Here is a 24,915-nt window from a genome sequence, read left to right as displayed (position 1 = left end):
CTTTGCACCCCTTCTGCCCGGGCGGGTTCTGGAGGCCTTTGTCGTCCGGATCACAGAACTTTCTCAGTCCCGCCCCACTCTGCCGCGTCGGGCTGGCGGGATTGTGACCGCGCAGCTCCGGGCGCGGCGGCGAGTCCCCGGTGTGAGGGGCGCGCGGCTCGGACTTCGGAGAAGTTCTTTTGGCACCGCTTCCCGGTCTTTGCCAAAACAAGGAAAGTTGAATCAAGAAGGATGATTGTGGGTCCATCGCCTTTCTAACGGCGCTCAGTGTAGATCGGTCGATAGTAGTAATCTGGTAGAGTTGTGTACACTTCCCTGGCTCCGCCCTGGGCAGCTCAGCTTCCATCGCCTGTTATGTCCTGCTGTGCGGCGGTCCCAGTTTTTCTCGATTAGGATTTCACCACCCCTTACTCCCTACGTTGGCATCCTCATACGTTAAAAGAGCACACATGATTGTGCCACTGTTTTATACTTTCCAAATCACTGTGTATTTTTATCTAGCTTGGTAAAAAGTCACTGGTTCTCAAAGTGGTCTTAGCTATTTTCAAAGTAGTACCAAGCTGTGATTTGTTTTTGTCACTCGCCTCTTAGGACTGCATGGACTTTTTCAGAGGTGACATAGTGTGGAATGGCCTCTCTTTCTAAAGGCTAATGGGATGTCTTTGTGTATTCTTGTCTTTTAAAATATTTCTTCGTTTTATTTTCTAAAACTATAACTATCAGTGGTTGTAATGTTTATAAACAAAAGCTCTTGTGAGGCCCAAAAGTGTAGCTACTGGACTCAGCATTCTCCTAAATGAGAAATTTAGATTATAGAGACAGTTCAGAGTGCAGAGTGGTGATGTCTACAGTGACCGTTTGTTTAATAGAACTTGGACAAGGATTCTGTCCATGCAGCCCAGGTCTCATTCTACTCTGCCTTGAATTTAGAGCACTCTCAATTTTTCTGTCTGGAGTACTTTGTTCCAGTTCCTGTGATCCTGTGCATTTGTGGGTGAGGGAAATATTAAGGGGTATATGTGAGGAAGTGTGTTTTCCAGACTGATTCAAAGTAAGCTTCAATATCAAACTTAAGCAGAAAAATCATTTACTATTGCATTTCTTGTTAATATATTTCCAATTAAATCTTTGATTTTCAGATAACTGTACATTCACATGCAATTGTAAGAAATAATGTAGTGAGATTTCCTTATATTCTTTACACAGTTTTCCTCAGTACCTGACGAAATGTAATACAATGTGGTTTTTGACTTTTTTTCCAGTACTAGGAATTGAACCCATTGCTTCCTTCAAGTGCTCCATCATTGAGCCATATCCCCAGGCTTGATAAAGAACCTCTGTCATGTGTCAAATTTTTTGTTTTTTTTTTTTTATGGTACTGAAATTTGGACTCGAGCCTCACGTTAACTAGGCAGGTGGCTCTACCATTTGAGCCACTCTGCCAGCCTTCATGTTGTTGCATGTTGAGTTTTATAACGAACCACCAATGTTTCCTATTTGCTTTTCCTGCCAGCAGTGTGAGATCCAGTTTGTCCACATCCTGGTCAGCATTTGGTGTTGCCTCTATTTTTAGCCATTTTGATATGTGTATAGTGATATCTCATTGTGATTTTAAGCTACATTTCCTTACTGGCTTGTGATGTTGTACATCATCTTTTCATGTGCATATTTGCCATCTCTGGTGTAATGTCTCTTCACTTTTTTGACCCTTTCTAATTGGATTGTTTTGCTGTGAATGCAGAGTTTCCTAGATTCTAGTCCTTTTTCAGATAAGTGGCTTGCAAGTGTTTTCTCTGAATCTGTAGTGTTTTTTTTTCTCCTTAATAAGGTCTTTTGCAGAGCAAATGTTTTAAATTTTAATGAGTTTTTTTTTATAAGTTTCTTTTTTTAATGGATGTGTGTTTTTGTTGTTAGATTTTAAGAACTCTTTGTCTAGCCCTAGATCCTAAAGATCTTCTCTTATTTTTTTCCCTGTAAATGTTTAGTTTATATTTAATCCCATCACCCACTTTGAGTTAATTTTTCTATAAAATACTAGATTAAAGTTGAAGGCCAGTTTTTGGTTTCTGGATGTCCAATTACTCCAGCACTATTTGTTGAAAAGCTCTCATTATTTATGCTGGTCTATGTCTAGATTCTGTATTGACATGCAGTAATGATTCCAGTAGCTGTTTAATAGAGCAAACAGATTCCTGCTACTTTATTCCTCTTAACAAAATTTTTTTTTAGCTATTCTAGTCTTTGCCTTTTCTTTATAAATTTTAGAATTATCTTGTATATATCCACAAAGAATATTGAAGGAATTTTAATAGGAATTACACTAACTCTGTATCAGTTAGGTGAGAATTGGTATCTTTACTATGTTGAGTCTTCAACTTCATGTGCATATTTCTCTTCATTTCTTTATATTTTGTTTGACTTCTCTCATTAGCCTTATGCAGTTTTCAGCATAGAGTTCTACATACGTTTTGTTAGAGTTATATCTTTATGCTTAAGTATTTAATTTTTTGAGGTATTGTAGGTGATAATTGTTTATTATTTTCATCCACTTGTTTATTGGTGACACAAACAGAAACATAGATAAGCATTCTACCACTAGCCCTCAGCGCTTGTTTGTTGTTGGGATAGAGTCTCAAACTTTTGCCCTGGCCTGGCTTTGGATTTTGATCCTCCTATCTATGCCTCAAGTACAGGAGATTATAGGTATGCACCACCACACCCTGCTTATTTGTTGAAATATGGGAGTCTAGCTTTTTGCTCATGCTGGGCTCAAAGCTTGATCCTCCCTATATCCACTTCCTGAGTAACTGGGATTACAGAAGTGTACCACCACATTTAAACTCCTTTAAAGTAGTATCTCAATCTTTGTCATTCTAAACTAGCATCTGTCATTTCCTGTTTTAGCACAATGCTTCTGAACTCTTTCCTTTTCAGTTATCCTTTTATGAGAATAATTTTTGTATCTTAGAGGCTTCCCTTGTTTGTTTTACTTTCTTGAAGTTGCGATTCTTGAGCTGGCAGAGGGGCTTAAGTGGTAGAGTGCCTGCCTAGCAAGCATAAAGTCCTGTTCTGCCAAAAGAAAAAAAAAAAAAAAGTTGTGATTCTTGGCACTGGGATTGAACCCAGGGTCTCATGCATGCTGGGCAAAGTGCTCTACCACTTGAGCTGTGTCCTCAGCCCTTTTGTTTGTAGTTTGGTTTTGAGATAGGTTTTTGATAATTTTGCCTATATTGGCTTTGAACTCTCCTGCCTCCACTTCCCCAGAAGCTGGGATTGTGGATGTGCATTACCATGCATGGCTGAAGTTGTGACTCTTCCTTCATGTCTTGGAGTTAATTACCATCTCTATGCCTTTAAACATTCTCATCTCTCCATGTGGAGATTGTATAATCATTATAGTATAGTAAAAGACCAAGTTCTGCCTTGCCTCCTCTGGAGCTTTTCCAGAGAACCCCAACACTGCCATACTACTCCTTAGTCATGTGCTACCTTGCAGTACTCCCTAATTTATGTTTTGTATTGTTATTTAACTTTTTACATTGAATAAATTTTAATGCGTTCACCTCCCCACAGCTGAATGAAGAACAACCTATATTATCCTTTGTGTCCACCGTAGTCACAATCTTTTATCTTTGAGCATAGGTATTGATTATTTTTTATATGAAAAACGTGTTTACCTTAGATGATTTTATTCTTCCTTAATGTTAAATAAGTAACTTAGAAGTGCTCACAGGCAGTCAACATTTATGGGTCTAAGAAAGCTCTACTTTTCCCAGGCTGTATACTGATAGTGTCATACCTTTCAGATATTCTAAGACTGATATTCATCCTCACATAGTCTCAGTTCTGTTGGTATCCATTGACTGGTTTACATATTTTAATGTGTGGGAGAAGAGGAGATGGGCACTGTTAAATTTTTATGTTGTACTACAGGATAGATTTCCTTTTCTCCAAGAATATGTGTTGGGACCTGGTTCAGTGCATCACTTCTATAATCTCAGCTACTCAGGAGGTGGAAATAGGAGAATTGCAGTTCACGGCCAGCCTAGGCAAAAACAGTTAGCAGGATCCCATCTCATTCTACAAATTGGATGTGGCAGCATGTTCCTGTGATCCCAGCTATACCGCAGGTCCTAGATAGAAGGATTCTGGTCTGAGGATGGACCAGGCAAAAATGTGAGATTCTAGCTGAAAAAATAACTTAAAAGGCAAAAGAGGACTGGGAGTATGGCTTAAGTAGTTGAGCCCCAGCTAGTGAGGGCAAGGTCCTGAGCTCAAATTTCAATACTCACTCAAGAATATGAATTGGTCCTTCATTTTCAACCATATTAAGTCTAATTTTCTCTACTTAAGAAAACACCTTGTTCTTGATGCTTTTTCATTTAGAACTTCTTATACAATTTTTTATTTACTATATCTGGGAGAAAGTTTGATTTAGATGATCCTTTGCTTAAAAATTATTAAATATATTGTACGATTTGTGTCTACTACTGATTTAAGGTCATCTCTCATAGTCATAATACATAACAGTTCTTTTCTTGAAATTTTAGCTTTGGTAATTAGACTTAATTTGAAATGAACTATATTCTTGTTTCTCAAAAAGTATAGAAACTTTTTATTAAAGATTTAACTGCTGCAGTTTAAATATAACAGAACTCAAAGCTCAGAACATCACATGATTAATTTTAGAACACATTTTAAAGGGGAATTTTTATTTCCTAATCCTAGAGTTGTTCAACTGACTGATGTAAAATTTGTGAGTTTAGTAGAGATTGCTCAGTAATCATCTAGTTAATTATGAATGTGTTCCAGAAATGTGTATTATCATGTGGATTATGGGATGTCAGACTTAAGTAATATAATTGAAATGTGAATTAAAATAATACCATAAGCTGAAAAGTAAAATATACATTTTGAGGAGTAAGAAAGGGTTCAGGTTGGGGGAAAAGAGAAGAGGCCTGCCTTCTATTTAAGTGTGGATGTGGGAAGGAGCCTGAGGATCAGATGCTGGCTTGGAACTGCAGAAGTATGCCAGGTATGGTGGACTCCCCAGCCCCTCCAAGCTACTTTAGGCAACCTAGGCTTACATGGCCAAGGGGCTTATCAAAGATTAGGTGAGAGTACTTGGAGGCATCTCCTCTGACCCCTTTACTTCCCCTCTTACGGAACTCGGTCAAGCTGGATATGGTGGCATATTTGCACTCTAGAGGCAGAGGCAGAAGAATCTTGAGTTCCATGCCAGCCCGGGCTACATAGTTTGAGACTAGCTGGGCTATAGAACCAGACTTCGTCTCAAAAAATAAAAGCCTCCAGATCAAGTTTATTCTAACCTCTATATGGGCCATATTTATGGTGACAGTGAGGAGTCTTTGTTCTAGTTAGAGTGTGATGTGTAGTAAGAGGTAATTAATTGTGAAATATTATGTATAGAGTACATTCATGGACACTTAAATGGTTTGAGAGTGATCTGTACTCCAGTTTTTCCATGGGCAAATGGAAGTTGTACACAGTGATATTTTTCTTGTTTGTATGCATACTATTTAGCATGGACTTTATTTTGAGTTATGAGATAGGCCAGAATTACTTGAATGATTTTGGGAAATTGTAAAGAGGGATTGCTAACTAAAGTAGTCCTATATGTATAGATGAGAAATTTTCTTTATCAACAAATTACAGGATAGTGATTCAGGGCTTCAGAACCACACATTGAATTATTCATCAACTCCAGAGTAATCACCAGCATTTCCCCATTTACATTGCATGACTGTTACTTAGTTATTGATAATTACTTATTTATTTGTGGTGCTGGGGTCAAACTCAGGGTTCTGCCACTGAACTACATCCCCATCCACATTGCATGACTTATTGGAAAGTATTTTCTCCTCTTGCAAAAGTATAGATATTTCAGGGCAGGTTAGTCACTGATTACTTTCCTACCACCAATAAAGTCTTGGGAAACAAGAATAGCAAGGTTCACTAGAAGGGAACACAGATAGGTATTTTTGATTTAGAGCAAGATGGGGTGAGAAGTTGGGGGGTGTGGGGGGAGAGCTACAAAAAGAGAGGCAGGAAAAGGCTAAATGCTAACTTTGGTGTATCTATGGTAGTATTTTTCCATCTTTTTCATCATTTCCTCAGGAGAAGAATTAAATTTAAATCAAATTTAATTAATAAGAGATTTAATTAATCATTAACTAGCCCAAATAATTAGCTTAACTTTAAATTCTCTTTAATGGAATGAATTCAGTACTGAAAAATAAAATTGGATAGGTGAACAATTTTTCTCAGGTATATTCAACTGAAGAATTTATCTCTGTACGTTTGTACTAAAGATTGTAAAACCAAAAATCAAAACATATTAGTTGGTAGAAAATTTTTGTGATACATGCAGTAAACTAAAATATATCCAAATTCATCGTGTCATATAAATTTGGCCAAATATGAGGTAGCATAATGCAATGAACTCTCATGGTCTTGTACTTTGCTTTACATTTATTCCAGTAGTACTCCATGTTTTGGGTATGTACACCAAAAGGTGACACAAAATGAATGGTATCATTATTGTTAACTTGAACATCTTAGAAACCAAGAAAAGGCTGCATGTTGCATGCTATTACATGCATCTTATGAATTGGAGTGAATGGTGGAACAAGGCTGAACTACACATTGCAAAATAGGCAGCAAAGTTTAAAATACTGACAGTATAGCCTGTAGTACATCTTGAAATAAATGTCTATCCATTGGTCAAGGTGAAATGAAATTTTTCTCAAAAATAAAACCACTAATAAAATTTGGATTTGACCTTCAGAACTTTATCGTATTGAGGAATTTGACCTGCAGGGACAAATTGATGCTAAATTTTTTTTCAGATAAGGTTGAGTTTGAGGGGGTCACAGAGCATCATTGATTTTTTTTTTTTATATTCCCAATAATCAACTTTTGCCGCCTCCAGAAAGTGGGGGTAACTTTGCCTCTCTCCATTAAGAATGCATGATCTTGACTTACTAGCTTTTGAAAAACTAGGGCAATAATTGTGCTTTCTTCTTAGTCAACAACATAAAACTGAGTTCTCTGCACTTCTTGTGTTAATATGGCATTGGCAAACCTACTTAGGACCTTAACTGTTTTTGATGTAGTTTTATGAAGTCTGAATTTTAAATCTAAATATGAAGTCTGAATTTTAAATCTAAGCAGTTTACTTACAATGAACTTTTGGAAAATACAACTTTATTGTGTAGATATTGTTCGTGCTATCTTTAAGTAAGTAGAAACTTTTTACAGAAGCCCAATATTGAGGTAAAAATGGCCATAGGTTAGCAGAGAGGAGCTGACTAGACATTTAGGCAGGAAGAAGATTCATTGTCTCAGACTATCTGTACACTCAATCTTAAAAATAACACAAGAAACCTGTCAGCTGTATTTACCAATCTTGAAAAAAATAACTTTAAAATTTTAATAATGCTTTAAAAAAATAAATTGGAACATTAGTCATTATTTTCAGCTGCTTTGGGCATAATTTTACCTTCTTAGTAGTCTAATAATCTGCAAAGGTCTTTGTATTTTTCTGTGGATTGATGGTATATATATATATATATATATATATACCTATTTATTTTGTAAGTTGTTAACAAGACAAATGACATACAGGTTTTTTTATACCTGTCTGTGTCTTACCTTTTTAGTTGTTGAGTTGAGGCCCAGGCTGGCCTCAAATTCACCATTCTCTCTCCTGTCTTGGTCTCCAGAGTGCTAGAATTAAAGGCATGTGCCACCATGCCTGGCTGTCTTTTTAGTCCCTTAACAATATCTTTTGAAAAGCAGAAGTTTTAATTTAAGTCCAGTTTATCACTTTTTCACTTATAGGTCATACTTTGGATGTTGTAATAAAGAAATTTTGCTTAGTCCTAGATCATAAGACTTTATACCCTTATTTCTAAAAGTTTTTAGGTCTGTGAACCATTTTGAGTCTCTAAATGGCAAAGAGCTTTCCAGCCATACCAGTTTATGTACAGCTTTTGTACATGCTGACTCCTCTACCCTCTTTTGTTTATTTGCTAGGAAATTCCTAGTTTTTCAAGTCTCAGCTTCACAGTGTCTCCTCTGACTGCAGAGCTCATTGTACTCCAAGTGTCTTATCCATATTTTTAGTTACCATGCATGTTTCCCACCTGTATTAAAGTTTAAATAGACTGCAAGGATATTGACTTACTTAGCTTTGATCCACAATGCCTGGGGTCTGTCTGTCCTTGAAATATAAAATGTTTTAGCAAATTGAAAAGTGTATATTGACACATTTCACACCATTTCATCAGTATTCTTTTCCCTCAAAATATTCCTTGTTCATTCTAAGTCCTTTTAAGTGAGTGACTGTTTTCTGCCTTCTATTTTTCTCCAGCTCCTCTTCCATTTACTTTTTCTGTGCTCAGTCAATGACTTTTCATATTTAATTGACTTCTTTATCATCTGGCTTGCAAGAACCTGCTTCCTCTCCTGGAATTCAAGCCATCCACTTTGCATTTAAATGAGCCTTGAGATTTAGTTCCCAAATCAATGTGATATAATTTTATTGTGTCTTTCCTTCATCTACCTTGTCAGTACATGCAGATTCTGTGACTTGTTCTTGATTCTTCACCATGTCACATGCATTTCATGATTCCTCACTCATAATCATAAAATCTGAGTAAACAGAAACCTGAAAAGATCATTATCTTCACTTCCTACTCTGTATAGAAAACAGCTCTAGAGCATACTGCTTCTTAATCTTCTGTAAAGCTCAGAATAGCTTTCTACATACAAGGTTAAGAAGATGCATCTAAATTTTCTCCAAGTTCTTTTATGGTTTCATGTGTTACACATTTTAAAACGTTCTAGAAATTACTTTCTAGTGTTATGTGAGTAAAGGAAACCTTTCCCTTGACATTGTTAGCCTACTACCATCAGAGGATCCTGGAGGAGCAAAGAATACATGAAATTTCCCTAGGAAAAAACCAGGAAGAGAGGGAGAGGCCAATTTTGATGCTGTGAACAGAAATTATTGAGGACTAGAGCTGTCTAACAAGAAGGCAGTGGGCTGCCCATGGAGCACTGGATTCAAGTGCTAGCTGGTTTCCCAGTGGCATAGTCACATTAGCAGGGAATGCTTTTTGCATACCAGCAGGGAGACAGAATTTCTTTGACTTTTTTTTTAGTAGCAAGATTGCCCAAATGGCAGAATTTTTCTTTTCTTTTTTTAAAATTCATATGTGCATACATTGTTTGGGCTATTTCTCTCCCTGCCTCCTCCCCTGCCCTCTCTTGATCCTCCTACCCCCTCACTTTCAGGAAGTACCTGTTCTGCCCTCTTCTCCAATTGTGTTGAAGAGAAGACAAAAGCAATAATAAGAAAGGCATAGCAGACTTGACACTTGTGATTGGACGAGAAGAGGGCAGATATCTGTGTCTGTGATACGCTTCCGGCCCCAAAACCCCGGGAATTAATTTGGGGTTTTTAGCAAAGGTGGATGGAGACACGGGCAGTTTGTCTCTATTGCCATCTCCTTCCCCTTCATCTGAGTTTAGCCGCTGGGTCATTGGGGACGCCCTTGGAGCGGGGTTCTCGCCCCCGCCATGGACGAAGGGGGTTCCCGCATCCGCCGGCGGGTGTCTGTCTGCAAAAGGAACCGTCCTAGCCTAGCGAGCATTTGCGCCCCCACAACCAGGACCGAGCTCGAGCCCGGCGAGGAGGAGGAGGAGGAGGAGGAAGACGTGATGGCTGGGAGCCGGCGGCGGAAAACCGTGGGCTTGCAGGCGGTCGAGGTACAGCCCTGTCGCGCTCCAGTTCCCCGGAGACCCTGTTCTGTTACCCACCCGTGGGGTGGCGATAGGAACCCAGGCCTCCAACTTCGCACGCCCAGGCAACTGGGTGGCAGACAGGTTCTGTGGACTTGACTGCAAGGTTTCGGCGGTTTCTTGCCAAGTGCAAACAAGTGACCAGTTAGATGATGGCCTTTTCCTTTTCGATTTTGTTACCGCTGTTAATCGGCCCTTTGGAGCAAAACGACAGTGAAGAGGACATGTTTGGAGACTATGATAGCTTTGCAGAAAACTCACTTTTAGCACAAGTTGATGATTTGGAACAGAAATTCATGCAACTTCCTGAACATGAGACACATGCTGCAGACTTTGCCACTGAAGATCTGTGTTCAGAAAACATCAAAAACAAGCTCAGCATTACAGGTGTAAGCAACTGTACTGAGTATAAAACTGATTTGCACACAAAGAACCAGAGTGAACATGAAGATGTCCCTCTGGAACCTAGTGATGATCTTTTGTATGCTGTGCCTTCTTCTCAGGTTTTATTCTTTGAAAATTTGCAGAACTCTTCAAATGATTTGGGTGATAGGTCTATTGAAGAAAAGGACAGGAACTCATTCTCTTACAAGACTATGAATGAAGAACTCCTCCGTCACATAGAAGAACCCCAGCAAAGTGATGAATTCTCTTTTAAAGTCAGAACTAGTTCAGATATGAATAGGAGGAAAAGTGTGAAAGATCATCTAAAAAGTGCTATGACTGTAAATGCCAAGGCCCAGACACCAGTATTTTCTAAGAGTAAACAGCTCAAAGAGACACTCCTATCCAAGGAAATTAATGTTGCTAAGAAAGCAATTGAATCGCCATCAGATGACCGTGGTCCTTTTTACTCATTACCCAGCAAAGTGAGAGATCTTTATGTTCAACTCAAAGGAATTGAGAAATTATATGGTAATGCTTTTGCTGGAATGAAAGCAAAGATTTTCATCATTACCATATATTCGTGCAAATTAATAGAAGCAAGTGATTCCACAGTCGTATTTCTCATCTTGAAAAAACTATCAGTTGTCTCTCAACCTTCCATCTTATCCTGCCATACTGGATCTCTTTCCTTCCTTATACAATCAGACCAGTTATCCTTGCTATCTCTATTTCTTTAAGTAATTCAGCCCACTTCAGTTCTGGGTTCCATGCTCTCACTTTAGATACAATGACAACTGTGTGTAAACCCAGTGATACTTCAAATGATTACCTGACTTTTCAGTAGCTTCCCTGCTACTATTGACCTCACGCTTATTAAATCTCTCCTTGTCGCAGGACATTGATAGCTCATGCCTGTAATCCAGCTACTTGGGAGGCTGAGATTGGGAGAACTGAGGTTAGAGTCCAGCCTGGGTTCTAGAGACCCCCATCTCAACCAGTAAGCTGGGCACTGTGACACACTGTCTTTTATCCCAAGCTGCATGGGAAGTTGAGACCAGATGCAGAGGATTGTGGTTTCAGGCCAGACCAGACAAAAACAACTTGTGCGACCCCATCTCACAAAGCTGGGCTTGGTTGTGTGCATCTGTCATCCCAGCTACTGCAGGAAGCATAAAATAGGTTTGCAGTCTGGGCCAGCCTGGGCAAAAAGCAAGACCCTATCTCCAAAATAACCAGACTAGAAACAGCCAAAGGCATGGCTTAAGCACTAGAATACCTGCCTAGCAAGTGCAAAGCCCTAAGTTCAAATCCCTAAAAAACCCACAACTCTTGACGTCGTGCTTCCAGTTTTTTCTCTGATGATCTAGCTGATCCAGTTTGGTATTGGTTGGCTCTGTCTTCTCTACCACATTTGTTTGTTGTAATACCTTTGAACACTCAAGTGTCTTGAATGAAAGAAGTCAGTAATACCATCGGTTAAAATTTAGCATCTTTAAAGACAACTGTAGTTAATATTTAAGTACAAAGAAATATAGTGATAATAATAGTATATCTTGTAGTGTTTTTTCAAAAATCCTGGTCCTTAGACTGGGAGCATAGTAGAACCCCTACCTAGCAAGCATGAATCCCTGAATTCAAGCCCTGGTACCACTTAAAAAAAAAAAAAAAACACCCTGGGTTCTTGCATATATTTTAAATGTGTAATTTAAAATTACTGAAGCAACAGCTGCTGCTATATTGGGAGATCTGCCCATCAGCCTGTCACTTCATAAGTATTTCCAGAACTCATTTTGGGATCTTAAGAATTATATGAGAGATTATAAGAATGAAATTCTAAATTGTGAGGGCCTTGGTTAAAGAGCTAAAATCTTGAAGTGGATGTTAACTTTCTTCCCTCTGCCTTTCTCTTAGCACTTTGTTCTTTGTTTAATCTGCATTTCCTGTCAGAAGGATTTACTTTTTTGGTTCTTTTGGCGATACTAGGGTTTGAACTCAGGGCCTCACTCTAGCTAGGCAGGTGCTCTGCCACTTGAGCCATTCCACCAGCCCTGTTTTGTGTTGGGTTTTTTCAAAATAAAGTCTGGCAAACTATTTGCCCCCACTGTCCTCCTGATCTCTGCCTCCCAAATAGCTATGATTACAGGCATGAGCCACCAGCACCTGACAAGAAGGGATTCTTAAGCACAGGGCTCTAAGTCATGTTTTTCTTTTGTAACTGGCACATGGATAGGAGACTGAGTAGATTCCTAAGTACTGGAATTGTCAGCCTCCTTATGAATTGTGACCCTATCACTTAAACACTTAATTCTGCATCTATAAAAAAAGCACAATAATTCATTGTCACAGCCATGACAACTTAGATAACGGTAATGGCTCAGTAATTATATTGGTAGCTTTTAAGTTAGAATTTCTGTAAGTAACCACATTTAAATTCTCTTTTTACCTGTAAGTCTGGCTTAGTAACATGACCAATTTTAAGCACACACGTGTGTTTTTCAAAGTGCAGTTCCTGTACCGCACCATCTGCAAGACCCAGAAACTTGAGATGCACATCCCCAGGCCCAGCCTACTGCCTTAGGACCTGTGGAGTGGAACATGGCAACCTGTGTTTTAACAAACCTCTGGGGAATTCTGATGTGCCCAAAAGTTTGCAAACCACTGAGCTGGAGAACCTCAATTTTGTACTATTACCTTTGCCTTCTTTTCATAGACTTACATGTTTCCTTATATTAATAGAATGTATTATTTAATATGTGAAGGAAATGCTATTCCTAAATAGTAGTTGTTTTGGTCATCTTATATTTAAAAAATCTGAGTTGGATAAAATGTGAATAAGACTAAACTTTGGCATAAAGATCTGTAATTTGATAACTAACGTGTGATAACAGATTGCAGTATTTTAAAATATATATCTCAGAAATTTTTATTTATTTATAAACCCAGGTTAAAACACATGCTTTATTACTGAGTTATATGCCAGTTTAGTATTTTTTTTTTTTTTTTGGCAGTACTGGGGTTTGAACTAAGGGCCTCATGGTTGTTAGGCAGGCACTGTACCACTTGAGCCAGTCCCCCCATCCCCAGCCTAGTATTTTTTTTTTTTTAAAGAAAAAGTCACTGTAAGTGTTTGAGAATCATTAAAAAATGCAATGAAGTCACTTGTAAATGTCATTCAGACATAACTATTTTAGTACCTTTGTAATATACCCTACTAGTCATTGTCTTAATTTTTAAAAACATGTTCAGGCCCATCATTTTAATACATGATTATTTTAAAATATTTTTTACTGTATCCTGAACATATATAGTTTGTTCATTTTTAGATTGTTATTTGTAAGCTATAAAGAACAACATATGGTTGTGCAATAGTTCATTCAACCTTACTCTTCCTGACCCTGTACCACTTTGTTGTCTGTAGACAATGGTGGCATGAGGAAAATGCTGCACGTAGTCTGTACATCCTCCTGCTTTTTTAATAGGCGTAGACTTCTTAAAGTAATACTAGTAGATTAAAGTCAATGTCCAATTTTATTTTTGATACCAAGTTACTTTCCAGAAGGCCTGAAGCAATTTGTTAGAACAAACCACACAGTGAATGCCTCTCTAGTTCTAGTCAGCTCTATTTTACTAATGTGGGCCTTTTTTTTTCTTTTTCTTTTCTTTTTTTTTTTTTTTTTTTTTTGGTGGAACTGGGGTTTGAACACAGGGCTTTGTGCTTGCACATCAGAAGGCCACATCTCCAGTCCATTTTGCTTTTGCTACTTTGGAAATGGGATGTTGTGAACTATTTGCCTGGGCTGTACTCAAACCATGATCCTCCTGATCTCAGCCTCTCAAGTAGCTAGCTAGGATTATAGGCTTGGGCCACTGGCATCTTTTTTTTTTTTTTTCTTGAAAGTCTGTTTATTTTGCCAACCTAGTAGATTATAGTTGGGCACCTTTCTATTATTGGCCATTTGCATTTCTTCCTAGTATGAATTGTCTTAATTCATTTGCCTGTTTTTCTAATAATAAAACACTGAACACTGAAAAAAAAAAAAAAGAAAGAAAGGCATAGCATTTGTGCTAGTTTGACATAAGGATAGCTATACAGAAACATTCCTAGTATTGTGTCCATGCACATGTGTCTTACAACCTGAATTGATTCATCTCTACCAGACCTCTTCACTACTTCCCGGTCACCTTCCCATAGTGACCTCTGTCATTTTAAGGTTACTATATTAACTTCTCTACAGTGAACAGACACATCAAACACTTTTAAGTTTTGGGTTTCCTACCTTTCTCTACTCCTCATGTATGTGTTCTCCCCTTAGCATGTGACCCATGTCCAATAATATTATTGCATTTGTTTTAGGTCTCAAGTCTGTATATGAGGGAGAACATATGATTTTTGGTCTTCTGAACCTGACTAACTTCCCTTAAGATGATGTTCTCCAGTTCCATCCATTTACTTGGGAATGATAAGTTTTCATTCTTCTTCATGGCTGAGTAAAATTCCATTGTGTATAAATACCACATTTTCTTAATCCATTTGTCAGTAGTGGGGCGTCTTGGCTGTTTCCATAACTTGGTTAATGTGAATAGTGCTGCAATAAACATGGGTGTGCAGGTGCTTATGGAGTAACCTGATTTGCATTCCTCTGGGTGTATCCCTAGGAGTGGGATTGCTGGATCATATGGCAGACCTATGTTTAATTTTTAAAGAAGCCTCCATATTGTTTTCCAGATGGGTTGTACTAGCTTGAATTCCCACCAGCAGTGTAGGAGGGTTCCTTTTCCCCCACATCCTTGCCAACATTTGTTGGTGGTGTTTTTGATGATAGCTATTCTAACAGGGGTAAGGTGGAATCTTAATGTGGTTGTGATTTGCATTTCCTTTATGGCTAGAGATGGTGAGCATTTTTTCTTGTTTTTTGGCCATTTGGATTTCTTCTTTTGAGAAAGTTCTGTTTAGTTCAGTTGCCCATTTCTTTATTGGTTCATTGATTTTAGGAGAATTTAGTTTTTTAAGTTCCCTGTATATTCTGGCTATCAGTCCTTTGTCTGATATATAACTAGCAAATATTTTCTCCCATTCTGTGGGTGGGCTCTTCAGTTTAGAGAACATTTCTTTTGTTGTGCAGAAGCTTTTTAATTTCATGTAGTCCCATTTGTCTCTCCTTTCTCTTAGTTGCTGAGCTGCTGGGGTTCTATTGAGGAAGTCCTTGCCTATACCTCTTGCTGCCACAGTATTCCCTGTTCTTTTCTGTACTAGCTTCAGAGTTTCAGGTCTGTTCCATTTTGTGTTGATACTAGTACAGGGTGATAGGCATGGATCTAGTTTCAGTTTTCTGCAGGCAGATAACCACTTTTCCTAGCAACATTTGTTGAAGAGGCTGTCTATTTTCCATCTTATGTTTTTGGTACCTTTGTCAAAAATAAGGTGAACATAGCTGTGTGGATTCATATCTGGGTCCTCTATTCTGTTCCACTGGTCTTCATGTCTGTTTTGGTGCTAGTACCATGCTGTTTTTATTGCTATTGCTCTGTAATATAGTTTGAAGTTAGGTATTGTGATACCTCCAGCATTGCTCTTTTTGCTGAGTATTGCCTTGGCTATTAGCGGTCTCTTGTGTTTCCAAATGAACTTTAGGGTAGATTTTTCAGTCTCTGTGATGAATGTCATTGGAATTTTGGTGGGAATTGCATTAAACATGTAGATTGCTTTTGGTAGTATGGCCATTTTTACTGTGTTGATTCTACCAATCCGTGAACATGGAAGATCTTTCCACCTTCTGTAGTCTTCCTCTGTCCTTCTCAGAGGTTTGTAGTTCTCCTTGTAGAGGTCATTCACATCGTTTGTTAAGTTTAACTCCTAGGTATTTAAATTTTTTTGTTTTAATATATTCTTTCTCAGTTTATTATTGGTGTATTGAAAAGCTAATGATTTTTGTAAGTTGATTTTGTATCCTGCCACATTGCTGAAGCAGTTTATGGTGTCTAGGAGTTTTTGGGTAGAGTTTTTTGGGTCTTTGAGGTATAGGATCATATCGTCTGCAAACAGGGATATTTTGATAGTTTCTTTACCTATTTGTATTCCTTTTATTTCTTCTTCTTGCCTAATTGCTCTGGCTAGGAATTCCAGGACTGTGTTAAATAGGAGTGGGGAGAGGGCATCCTTGCCTCGGTCCTGATTTTAGGAGAAATGGTTTCAGTTTTTCAACATTAAGTATGATGTTGGCTGTAGGTTTGTCATATATAACCTTTACAATGTTGAGGTACTTTCCCTCTATTCCTAGTTTTCTTACAGCTTTTATCATGAAATGGTGTTGGATCTTATCGAAGGCTTTTTCTGCATCTATTGAGATGATCAAGTGGTTTTTGTCTTTGCTTCTATTGATGTGCTGTATTACATTTATAGATTTGCGTATGTTGAACCACCCCTGCATCCCTGGGATGAGGCCGACTTGGTCATGGTGAATGATCTTTCTGATGTGTTGTTGGATTTGGTTTGCCATTATTTTATTGAGTATTTTTGCATAGATGTTCATTAAGGAAATTGGCCTATAGTTCTCCTTTTTGGAGGTGTTTTTGTCTGGTTTTGGGATGAGTGTAATACTGACTTCATAGAATGAGTTAGGCAGTATTCCTTCCCTTTCTTATTTCATGGAAAAGTTTAAGGAGAGTTGGTATTAGTTCTTCTTTAAAGGTCTGATAGAATTTAGCAGAGAATCTCTCAGGTCCTAGACTCTTCTTTTATGGGAGACTATTTACTGCTTCAATTTCATTTTGTGTTATGGATCTATTCAGGTGATTACTATCCTCTTGGTTCAATTTTGGATGTTTATAAGTATCTAGAAATTTGTCCATTTGTCCATTTCCTTCAAGATTTTCATATTTATTAGAATATAGTTCTCACAGTAGTCTATGATGATTTCCTGGATTTCCATGGTATCTGTTATCTCCCCTTTTGCATTTCTGATTTTACTGATTTGGGTTTTTTCTCTCCTCATTTTAGTCAGGTTTGCCAGGGGTCTGTCAATCTTGTTTATTTTTTCAAAGACCCACTTTTTGTTTCATTGATAATTTGTATGCTTTTTTTTGTTTCTATTTCATTAATTTCGGCCCTTATTTTTATTATTTCTCTCCTGCTTGTTTTGGGATTTACTTGTTCTTGCTTTTCTAGGAGTTTAAGATGCAGTATTAGGTCATTGATTTGAGATCTTTCTGTCCTTTTAATATATGCACTCATGGCTATAAACTTTCCTCTTAGGACTGCCTTTACTGTTTCCCATAGGTTCTGGTAGGTTGTATTTTCATTTTCATTAACTTCCAGGAGCCTCTTTTATTTCATAAATGACCCATTGATCATTGAGCAATATGATGTTCAGCTTCCAATTGTTTGCATGTTTTCTACTGTTGTTTTTGTTGTTGAGTTCTAGTTTTAATGCATTGCGATCAGATAGAATGCATGGTATTATTTCTGTTTTCTTGTATTTGCTGAGGCTTGCTTTGTGCCCCAAGATATGATCAGTTTGGAGAAGGTTCCATGGGCTGCTGAGAAGAATGTATATTGTACAGATGTTGGATGAAATATTGTGTAGACTCAGCTAGGTCCATTTGATCTATGGTGTGATTTAGTTCTAGAATTTCTTTATTGATTTTTTGTTTGGATGACCTATCTATTGGTGATAGGGAGGTACTAAAGTCTCCCACTGCCACTATGTTGGAGCATATATATGTTTTTAAGTCCTTCAGAGTATGTTTAATGAAATTAGGTGTACTGAGATTGGGTGCATATAGGTTGATAATTGTTATTTCCTTTTGGTGTATTTCACCTTTTATTAGTATGGAGTGTCCTTCTTTATCTCGTTTGATCAATGTAAGTTTAAAGTCTACTTTGTCGGAGATAAGTATTGCTACTCCTGCCTGTTTTCGGGGACCATTGCCTTGGTAAATCTTCTTCCAGACTTTCACCCTAAGCCAGTGTTTGTTTCTGTCAATGAGGTGGGTCTCCTGTAAACAACAGTTGTTTGATCTTCCTTTTTAATCCAGTTTGCCAAACAGTGTCTGTTGATGGGGGAGTTGAGTCCATTGATATTCAGTGTTAATATTGATAGGTATGTGGTGATTCCTGTCAATTGGTTGTTTTTGTTGTTTAAGGGTTTAATTGTGTGCAGCTGAATCGGTATTACTGTCTGATTCCTTATCTTTTCCTCTCCTGTGGTTTAATATTGCCTGTCCTCTCATGGTTTCATTTGCTTTCATTTTCTATGTGCAGAATTCCTTGGAGAATCTTTTGTAGTTGTGGTTTGGTGGTCATATATTGTTTTAGTCTCTGCTTATTGTGGAAGGCTTTTATTGCTCCATCTATTTTGAATGATAGTTTTCCTGTGTATCCTAGGATTGAAGTTATTTTCATTCAGTGTCCAGAATACCTCACTCTATGCCCTTCTTGCTTTTAAGGTTTCCATTGAGAAATCTGCTGTGCTTTTGATGGGTTTACTTTTGTATGGTTTTTGTTTTTTCTCTCTTACAGCCTTCAATATTCTCTCTGTTCTCTGTGCTTCTTATTTTAATGATAATATGTTGTGGGGAAGTTATATTTTGGCCAACTGTGTTTGGCGTCCTGGGGGTTTCCTGTACCAAATGGGTAGAAAACTATGTCATGGAAAGAATGAGATAGCTGTACAGTTATGTGAAAGTCTACTTTGAGAAAAACACAGTGCCAAAAAATCTATACATGAAAGAGCCCTGCACATAGGTGTGATTAGATTTGGACAATCTCTGTGGAGGGATGTATAAAAGGCTGTTAGTCTCTCAGGAAGAGACCTGGGGTGCTAGGGAATCAAGGATGGAAGGGAACTGATTTTGCACTGTGTTCTCATTGGCACTGTTTGCATTTTTTAACTACATCTATATTGATACCACTTTTTTTTGACAGTACTAGAGTTTGAACTCAGTGCTTTGCAGGTACTCTACAACTCTACCTCCTTTTGCTTTTAGTTATTTTTCAGATAGGGTCTTATGTTTTTGCTTGGGGCTAGTCTCAGACCATGAATCTCCTATCTCAGGAAGACATCACCATGCCAGCTTATTGATTGAGATAGAATCTCACTAACTTTTGATGGGGTTGGCCTGGAACCATGATCCTCCTTATTTTTGCCTCCTGAATAGCTGAGATTGCAGGTGTGAGCCACTGTGTCTGGACCACTTTCTTTTTTTGTGGTGCTATGGACCAAACCTAGGGCTTTGCTCATAGTAGGTAAGTGCTCTACCACTGAGCTATGCTCCCAAGCCCCTTAATTATACTTTAAAAAAAAATGTTGCATCACCTTGTGCTGCACTCCAAGTAAGACAGCAGTGCCTTGAAATTAGTACCTCTCTTCCCTCTCTCCCTACTGTTGCAAACAGTGACTGTGGATTTGGTTTACAAGTTGGGGCAGTAGAAGGGACACCTACTTTGCAGTCAGATTAGACCTGTGCCTACAGCCTACTGGTTTGTGTGATTACTCAACTTTTTTGATTCCTAATCTTCTCTAGGCTATGGGAATGAAAATATGTAGAGTGCAGATGTGTTATAAGGATTAAGTAAGAAAATGTATTTAGCATATTAACAATGGGCATATAATAGGACTTTTGTAAATTAGAATTATTTTTATTTTAGTTGGATGAATAAGAAACTTGTTCAAATGTTAGTCCCTACTTTCCCAGCCATTTGGCAATTTGAGCATTCTTAACATTTCTATTTCTCCTGGTATGCTACAGTGGAACATACCTAATTTTGAGTGCACCTTGACTTATAGAGTGTTTTTTTTTTTTAAAGTGAAATAGCTTATTTTTCTTTTTTTATTCCTATGAAGTTATTTAAGTGAAATTATCTTTCTTTGCCCTTCTGCTTATAAATGGGAGTTTAATGAGTTCTTAAAATTTGTATGTATGGGGCTGGGAGAGTGTCTTAAGTGGTGAAATGTCTACCTAGCAAGCATGAGACCCTGAGTTCAAGCCCCAATGCTACCAAAAACAAACAAAAAATTTACACATGTGTATAAGTGTTATTACTGTATATATTGAATAGTAATATATTTACTTAGAGAAAGCCACAATTTTAAAGTGATAACAATAGTAGAACCTGTTTTTAATATAATTATATTATTTAGACAAGGGTTTATGAAAGCACATCTGTTTATTTTAAAAGTCTTTTTTTCTTTTCCAATTCTTTCAGTTTCACATGACATCAAAAACAACTTGCATGCCCTCACAAGTATCTAACAGTGATGCACAGACAGTGAGTTTGTCTTTTGTAAAGATAACCTGTTATCCTCTAAATGCTGCTATGATTTTGAAATAACTATTTGGAGAACTTTCAGACTTTTGTGGTAGAGGCTTGTTTGTACTTACCTTGAACGTGAATTAACTTAACTTTTTTTGTTGATTGAAGTGAAGGATCAATGATAGATTGAATAATTGTTGAATATCCATAATGTCCTTACCTTGTTTGACATTGAGCAATTTTTCTTCTATTTTTTAATACATTTATTTACTTATTTATTTATATTGTTTGTTTTTGGGGTTCTTTGTTTTTGGCATGAAGCAAATTAAAACTCCCAAGTGCTTCAACAGCATTTCTTAGAAAAGCTAGTGTAGCCTGGTGCAGTGGCTCAAGCCTATAATCCTAACTACTCGGGAGGTAAGATCTGGAGGTTTGCAGTTCAAGGCCAGTCTGAGCAAGAGTTCAAGAGACCACCATCTCAATCAGTGGTTAAGTGACACATGCTTGTCATCCAGCTATGTGAACAAGCACGAATAAGAGGATCACACATCAGGCTGGTTGGGGCTTAAAGTGAGACCCTATCTCAAAAATAGCCAATGCAAAAACGGCTGGCAGAGTGGCTTAAGTGGTAGGGTGCCTGCTGAGTAAGCATGAGGCCAATAACACGCGCGCGTGCGTGCACACACACACACACACACACACACACACACACACACACAAAAGACAGAAGACAAAAAGAAAGATTAGTTCAATTTTCTTTTTTTGTTTTTGAAACAAGGTCTTGCTATATAGCCCAAGCTGGCTTTGAACCTCAATATCCTCCTGCCTCAGCTTCCAAGTGTGGGAATTACAGGCATGAAGCACTGCACCTGGCACTAGCATTGTATTTTTCTGGGCACATTCCAGAGTATGGTGGAGGTAGAGAACTCCTGGGAATGACAGAGCCTTGGTCAGCCTTGCCAGATGCCTTTTTACTACAAGATTAGACTGAGATTTCCAAGGTTCTTCTGAGTATGCTATATCAGGGATGGTTTATGTAATTCATGTTTTAAAAGGAGATAACTTTTAACTTTGTGAAAGAGTTATGTTGTTAACTTTAATTAAAACAGAAAATTACAAGCATTGTAGTTCAGTAAGATTAAATCATTTCCTTTAGTCTGTATTCCAGTAATTGTAGTCCTTCTTGTTTTCTCCCTTCTTCAAACATGCCAAGGTCCCCACAGTTTTCATAAATCTGAATTTGACCACCCAGCTGCCATCCTTTGCCCCTGTCATGGGTGGTAGTAGTCTTTTCCACCTTTTATTACCTCATAGACTTTTTTCATCTGCCTCTGAATCCATTGCTTCACTAAGACTACTGTCAGTCCCTAGTAGTCTTTAGTGACTATGCATGGAGTGGCTGTTGGTTAGTGGCTCCTCTGCATTAAATCATGGAGACTACACTCTCATTTTTAAAATGCTTCTTTTGTTCCCATGACATTAAAAGCATGTAGTTTTAAATAAGAAGAGATCCTAGAGGCTATTTAGTTCAACCTTTGTGTAATAAGCATTTGCTTAGAACATTCTAGCAACTGTTCTGATCTTGAACATGTTCATGGGAAGTGTAGTGCTTTTTTACTGTTCTTTAAAATTATTATTTGGTGGGGGGCTAGCAGGGCCTTGTGTATGGTAGGTTAACTACTCTACCACTGAACTACACTCCTCCAGCCCTTCTTTTTTAAAAAGCTTATGACAACATGCTTACATCACTGAGAGAGAGTCAAAGGGCCCAAAAAAGAATGTGTTAGCTTCCTAATGGTACATGGCAAATTATCATGAATTTAGCTGCTTAAGAAAGCAGCTAAAGGAAGAACTGTCCCAGTTCTACAAATGAGAAAGCCCAGGACCATTCACTTGACTTCTCTGCTCCAGCTCTCACACTTAGGTGTCAGCTACCTGGGCTTTCAGGCAGAGGCTTCCCTCACAAGCTCTTCAGGTTATTGGCAAGAGTCCAGACATTGCTAACTGGGGCAGCCATCAGCACTAGAGACCATTTTGGGCTCCTGGCCACGTGCTTCTCTCCATCCAAAAAGCCAGCCAGGGGAACTTCTGGCAGGTTGAGACCCCTTCTGTTTCAGATCTTTTTGGTGAGGAAATGCCCAGGAACTATTATTAAGGGCTCACCACATTAGGTCAGGCCCACAAAGAATGATCTCCCTTTCTAAGATTACCTGAGGTGGCCCCTTAATCTCATCTGCAGTATCTCAACTGTGCCTAGATCAGTTTGGTATTAAATAAGTGGCAGAAGATGTATGCATGTGTGTGTGTGGTGGGGGGAAGTACAAATGGGAGTGGGGAGAGTGAGTGAAGGAGATTAAAGTGAGGATATATGATTGATGGGTATCATTTACCTATATGAAATAGAACAAAGCAACCTCTTGCTGTTGTTTTTAGTGGGACAGAGAAGCGGGTAGAGGGACAGATGTTGGGGGCAATGAAACTAATGTACAATATAAATCCTAATGGGAATTGTCATTTTGAATCCCCTCCTTATAATGACTATATCGTAATAAAAAAAGATGTATGCGCAACAGGGGCCTTCAGTTTTAGGGGCTATCTCGTAATTTTGCTCACTGTATATAGTAAAAAGCAGTTCCTTCTCATGCAGCTTCCAAGTCTACTCCCCAGTGCTAATCACTTTCCTAGTATAATACTACTCTTTGAGACATTTTCTTTTGTATTCCATACATGTAAAAATGTATGCATATACAAAAATACATCTTTATTTTTGCTCAAATCACAATAAATAAATTACAGTTTGAACACTTCGAGATTCATCTATGTCATGGCATGTATCAGTAGTTTAAAATTCTGTTGTACAGATGTACTGCAGTTTTCTTATTCACTATTTATTATTGGACATTTGGGTTGTTTCTAGTTTTTGACTATTGAGAATAAAACTGTTATGAACATTTGTGCATAAATCCTTGTGTAGATGTATATTTTAATTTATCTTGGGAACCTCTAACTGGGATTTTTTGTTTGTTTGTTTCTGTGTAGTAATCCATGTTTAATTTTATAAGAAATTGCCTAACAGTTTTCCAAAGTTTCTGTACCATTTTGTGTTTGCATTAGCACATTCATCAGCAGTCCAGTTGTTCTTCATTGTCTTCAACATTTAACATTGTCAGCCTTTTTAATTTTAACCATTTTATTGGATGGTCACTGATATCTTTACAGTCTCAATTCACATTTATCTGATAAATAATTTTCTGTTGTCCTGATTGTTCTTTCACATTTTTTCCTGCCTTCTTTTGGATTAATAAAGTATTTTTATGGTTTCTTTTTTTATTTTGTTGGTTTATTACCTATACAGTAGTTGATCTTACCATACTCCTTCTTCACATATTATAGTACTTTATGTATGTTAAAAACCTTGTAGTAGTTTAAGTCCATTACACCTCCCATCTTTTATGCTTTACGTGTTCATGTATCTTACAATACTGTTTTTATTATTACTTTAAACAATTCTATTTTCAAGAAATTAAAACAAGAAAATAAACTTTTATTTACCCACATGTTTATATTTCTAGTGCTCTGAATCTCCATGTATTGTCATTATTCTTTCTCTCAAAGAATTTCTTTTAACATTTCTCATTTGTCAGCTGACAATGAATTTTTATCAGATTTTGTTTGTCTGATATGTTCTCATTTTTACTTCATTTTTGAAGGACATTTCCCCATTGAATCTGTATTCAATTTTAAGTTGTCATTTTTTTTTCCTTTTGGCCACTTAATAGATGTCATTCTTTTTACTTCTGATTTCCATCTGTTCCAATTATAGGTTTCTTAGACCTCTGTATATTGTCCTGTAGGTTTTTGAAGCTCCTTTCTCTCTTCCAGAAATTTTTAGCTTAAATAAATAAAGCTATTTAGCTTGGATACTTGCAAATCTTTCTTTCATTGATCTGCTGATAATACTGTTCAATAAATTTTTTTCCAGATTTCATATTTTTATATTTAGGGATTCCATTTTTTTTGTTTTTGTTGTTATTAGAGCTTCATGTCTCTCTATGACTCTGTGACACATCTCCCATTATATCTGTCTTTTTCCTATAGAATCTTTGGCACATTTATCATAGTTATTTAAAGTTCTTGTCTGGTAATTCAACATTTGGTTCCTTTTGGATCTTTCCATTGACTGTTTTTTTCCTTCTTAATGATTGTATAGTAAATATTGTGGAGATGTTGGGTTTTATTTTCTCTTTCTGAAGATGTTGGGTTTTATTTTCTCTTTCTGAAGAATGTTTAACAGGCAGGTAAATCACTGTCTGATCATATTGATCATGTTGAGTCTTTGTTACAGGCTTTGTTAGGGCAGGTCTAGTTCATTTGTGTCTTCAGTATTAGGACAATGTGGCCAATGGAGGGTTTCAAAAGAAAGTCTGAGGCATTTCTCAAGCTCCTTT

General features: G+C 37.5%; 2 protein-coding genes across 8 annotated transcripts in view; both read left to right on the top strand.

Moving 5' to 3' along the window:
- Nucleotides 1-24,915, top strand: part of Septin10 (septin 10) — a 64,266-nt gene that overhangs the window by 435 nt on the left and 38,916 nt on the right. For 5 of the 7 annotated variants that reach the window (XM_074050567.1, XM_074050565.1, XM_074050568.1 and 2 more), the window contains exon 2: nucleotides 20,420-20,482. The exons of the other annotated variants lie outside the window; for them this stretch is intronic. In XM_074050567.1, coding sequence (XP_073906668.1) covers nucleotides 20,426-20,482 — 57 coding nt within the window. In that variant the 5' untranslated portion in view covers nucleotides 20,420-20,425. The remainder of the gene's footprint in view (nucleotides 1-20,419; nucleotides 20,483-24,915) is intronic. 7 annotated transcript variants of the gene reach the window in all.
- On the top strand, nucleotides 4-20,482 carry LOC141414900 (helicase POLQ-like). Its single transcript, XM_074050573.1, has 3 exons — nucleotides 4-9,795; nucleotides 10,032-19,785; nucleotides 20,420-20,482. The coding sequence occupies exons 1-2, from the start codon at nucleotides 9,607-9,609 to the stop codon at nucleotides 10,950-10,952; spliced, it is 1,110 nt and encodes a 369-aa protein (XP_073906674.1). The 5' UTR covers nucleotides 4-9,606; the 3' UTR covers nucleotides 10,953-19,785; nucleotides 20,420-20,482.

This window comes from Castor canadensis, chromosome 12 (assembly GCF_047511655.1).
Source record: "Castor canadensis chromosome 12, mCasCan1.hap1v2, whole genome shotgun sequence".
Lineage (NCBI taxonomy): Eukaryota > Metazoa > Chordata > Mammalia > Rodentia > Castoridae > Castor > Castor canadensis.
This window is presented reverse-complemented; position numbering and strand designations above follow the sequence as displayed.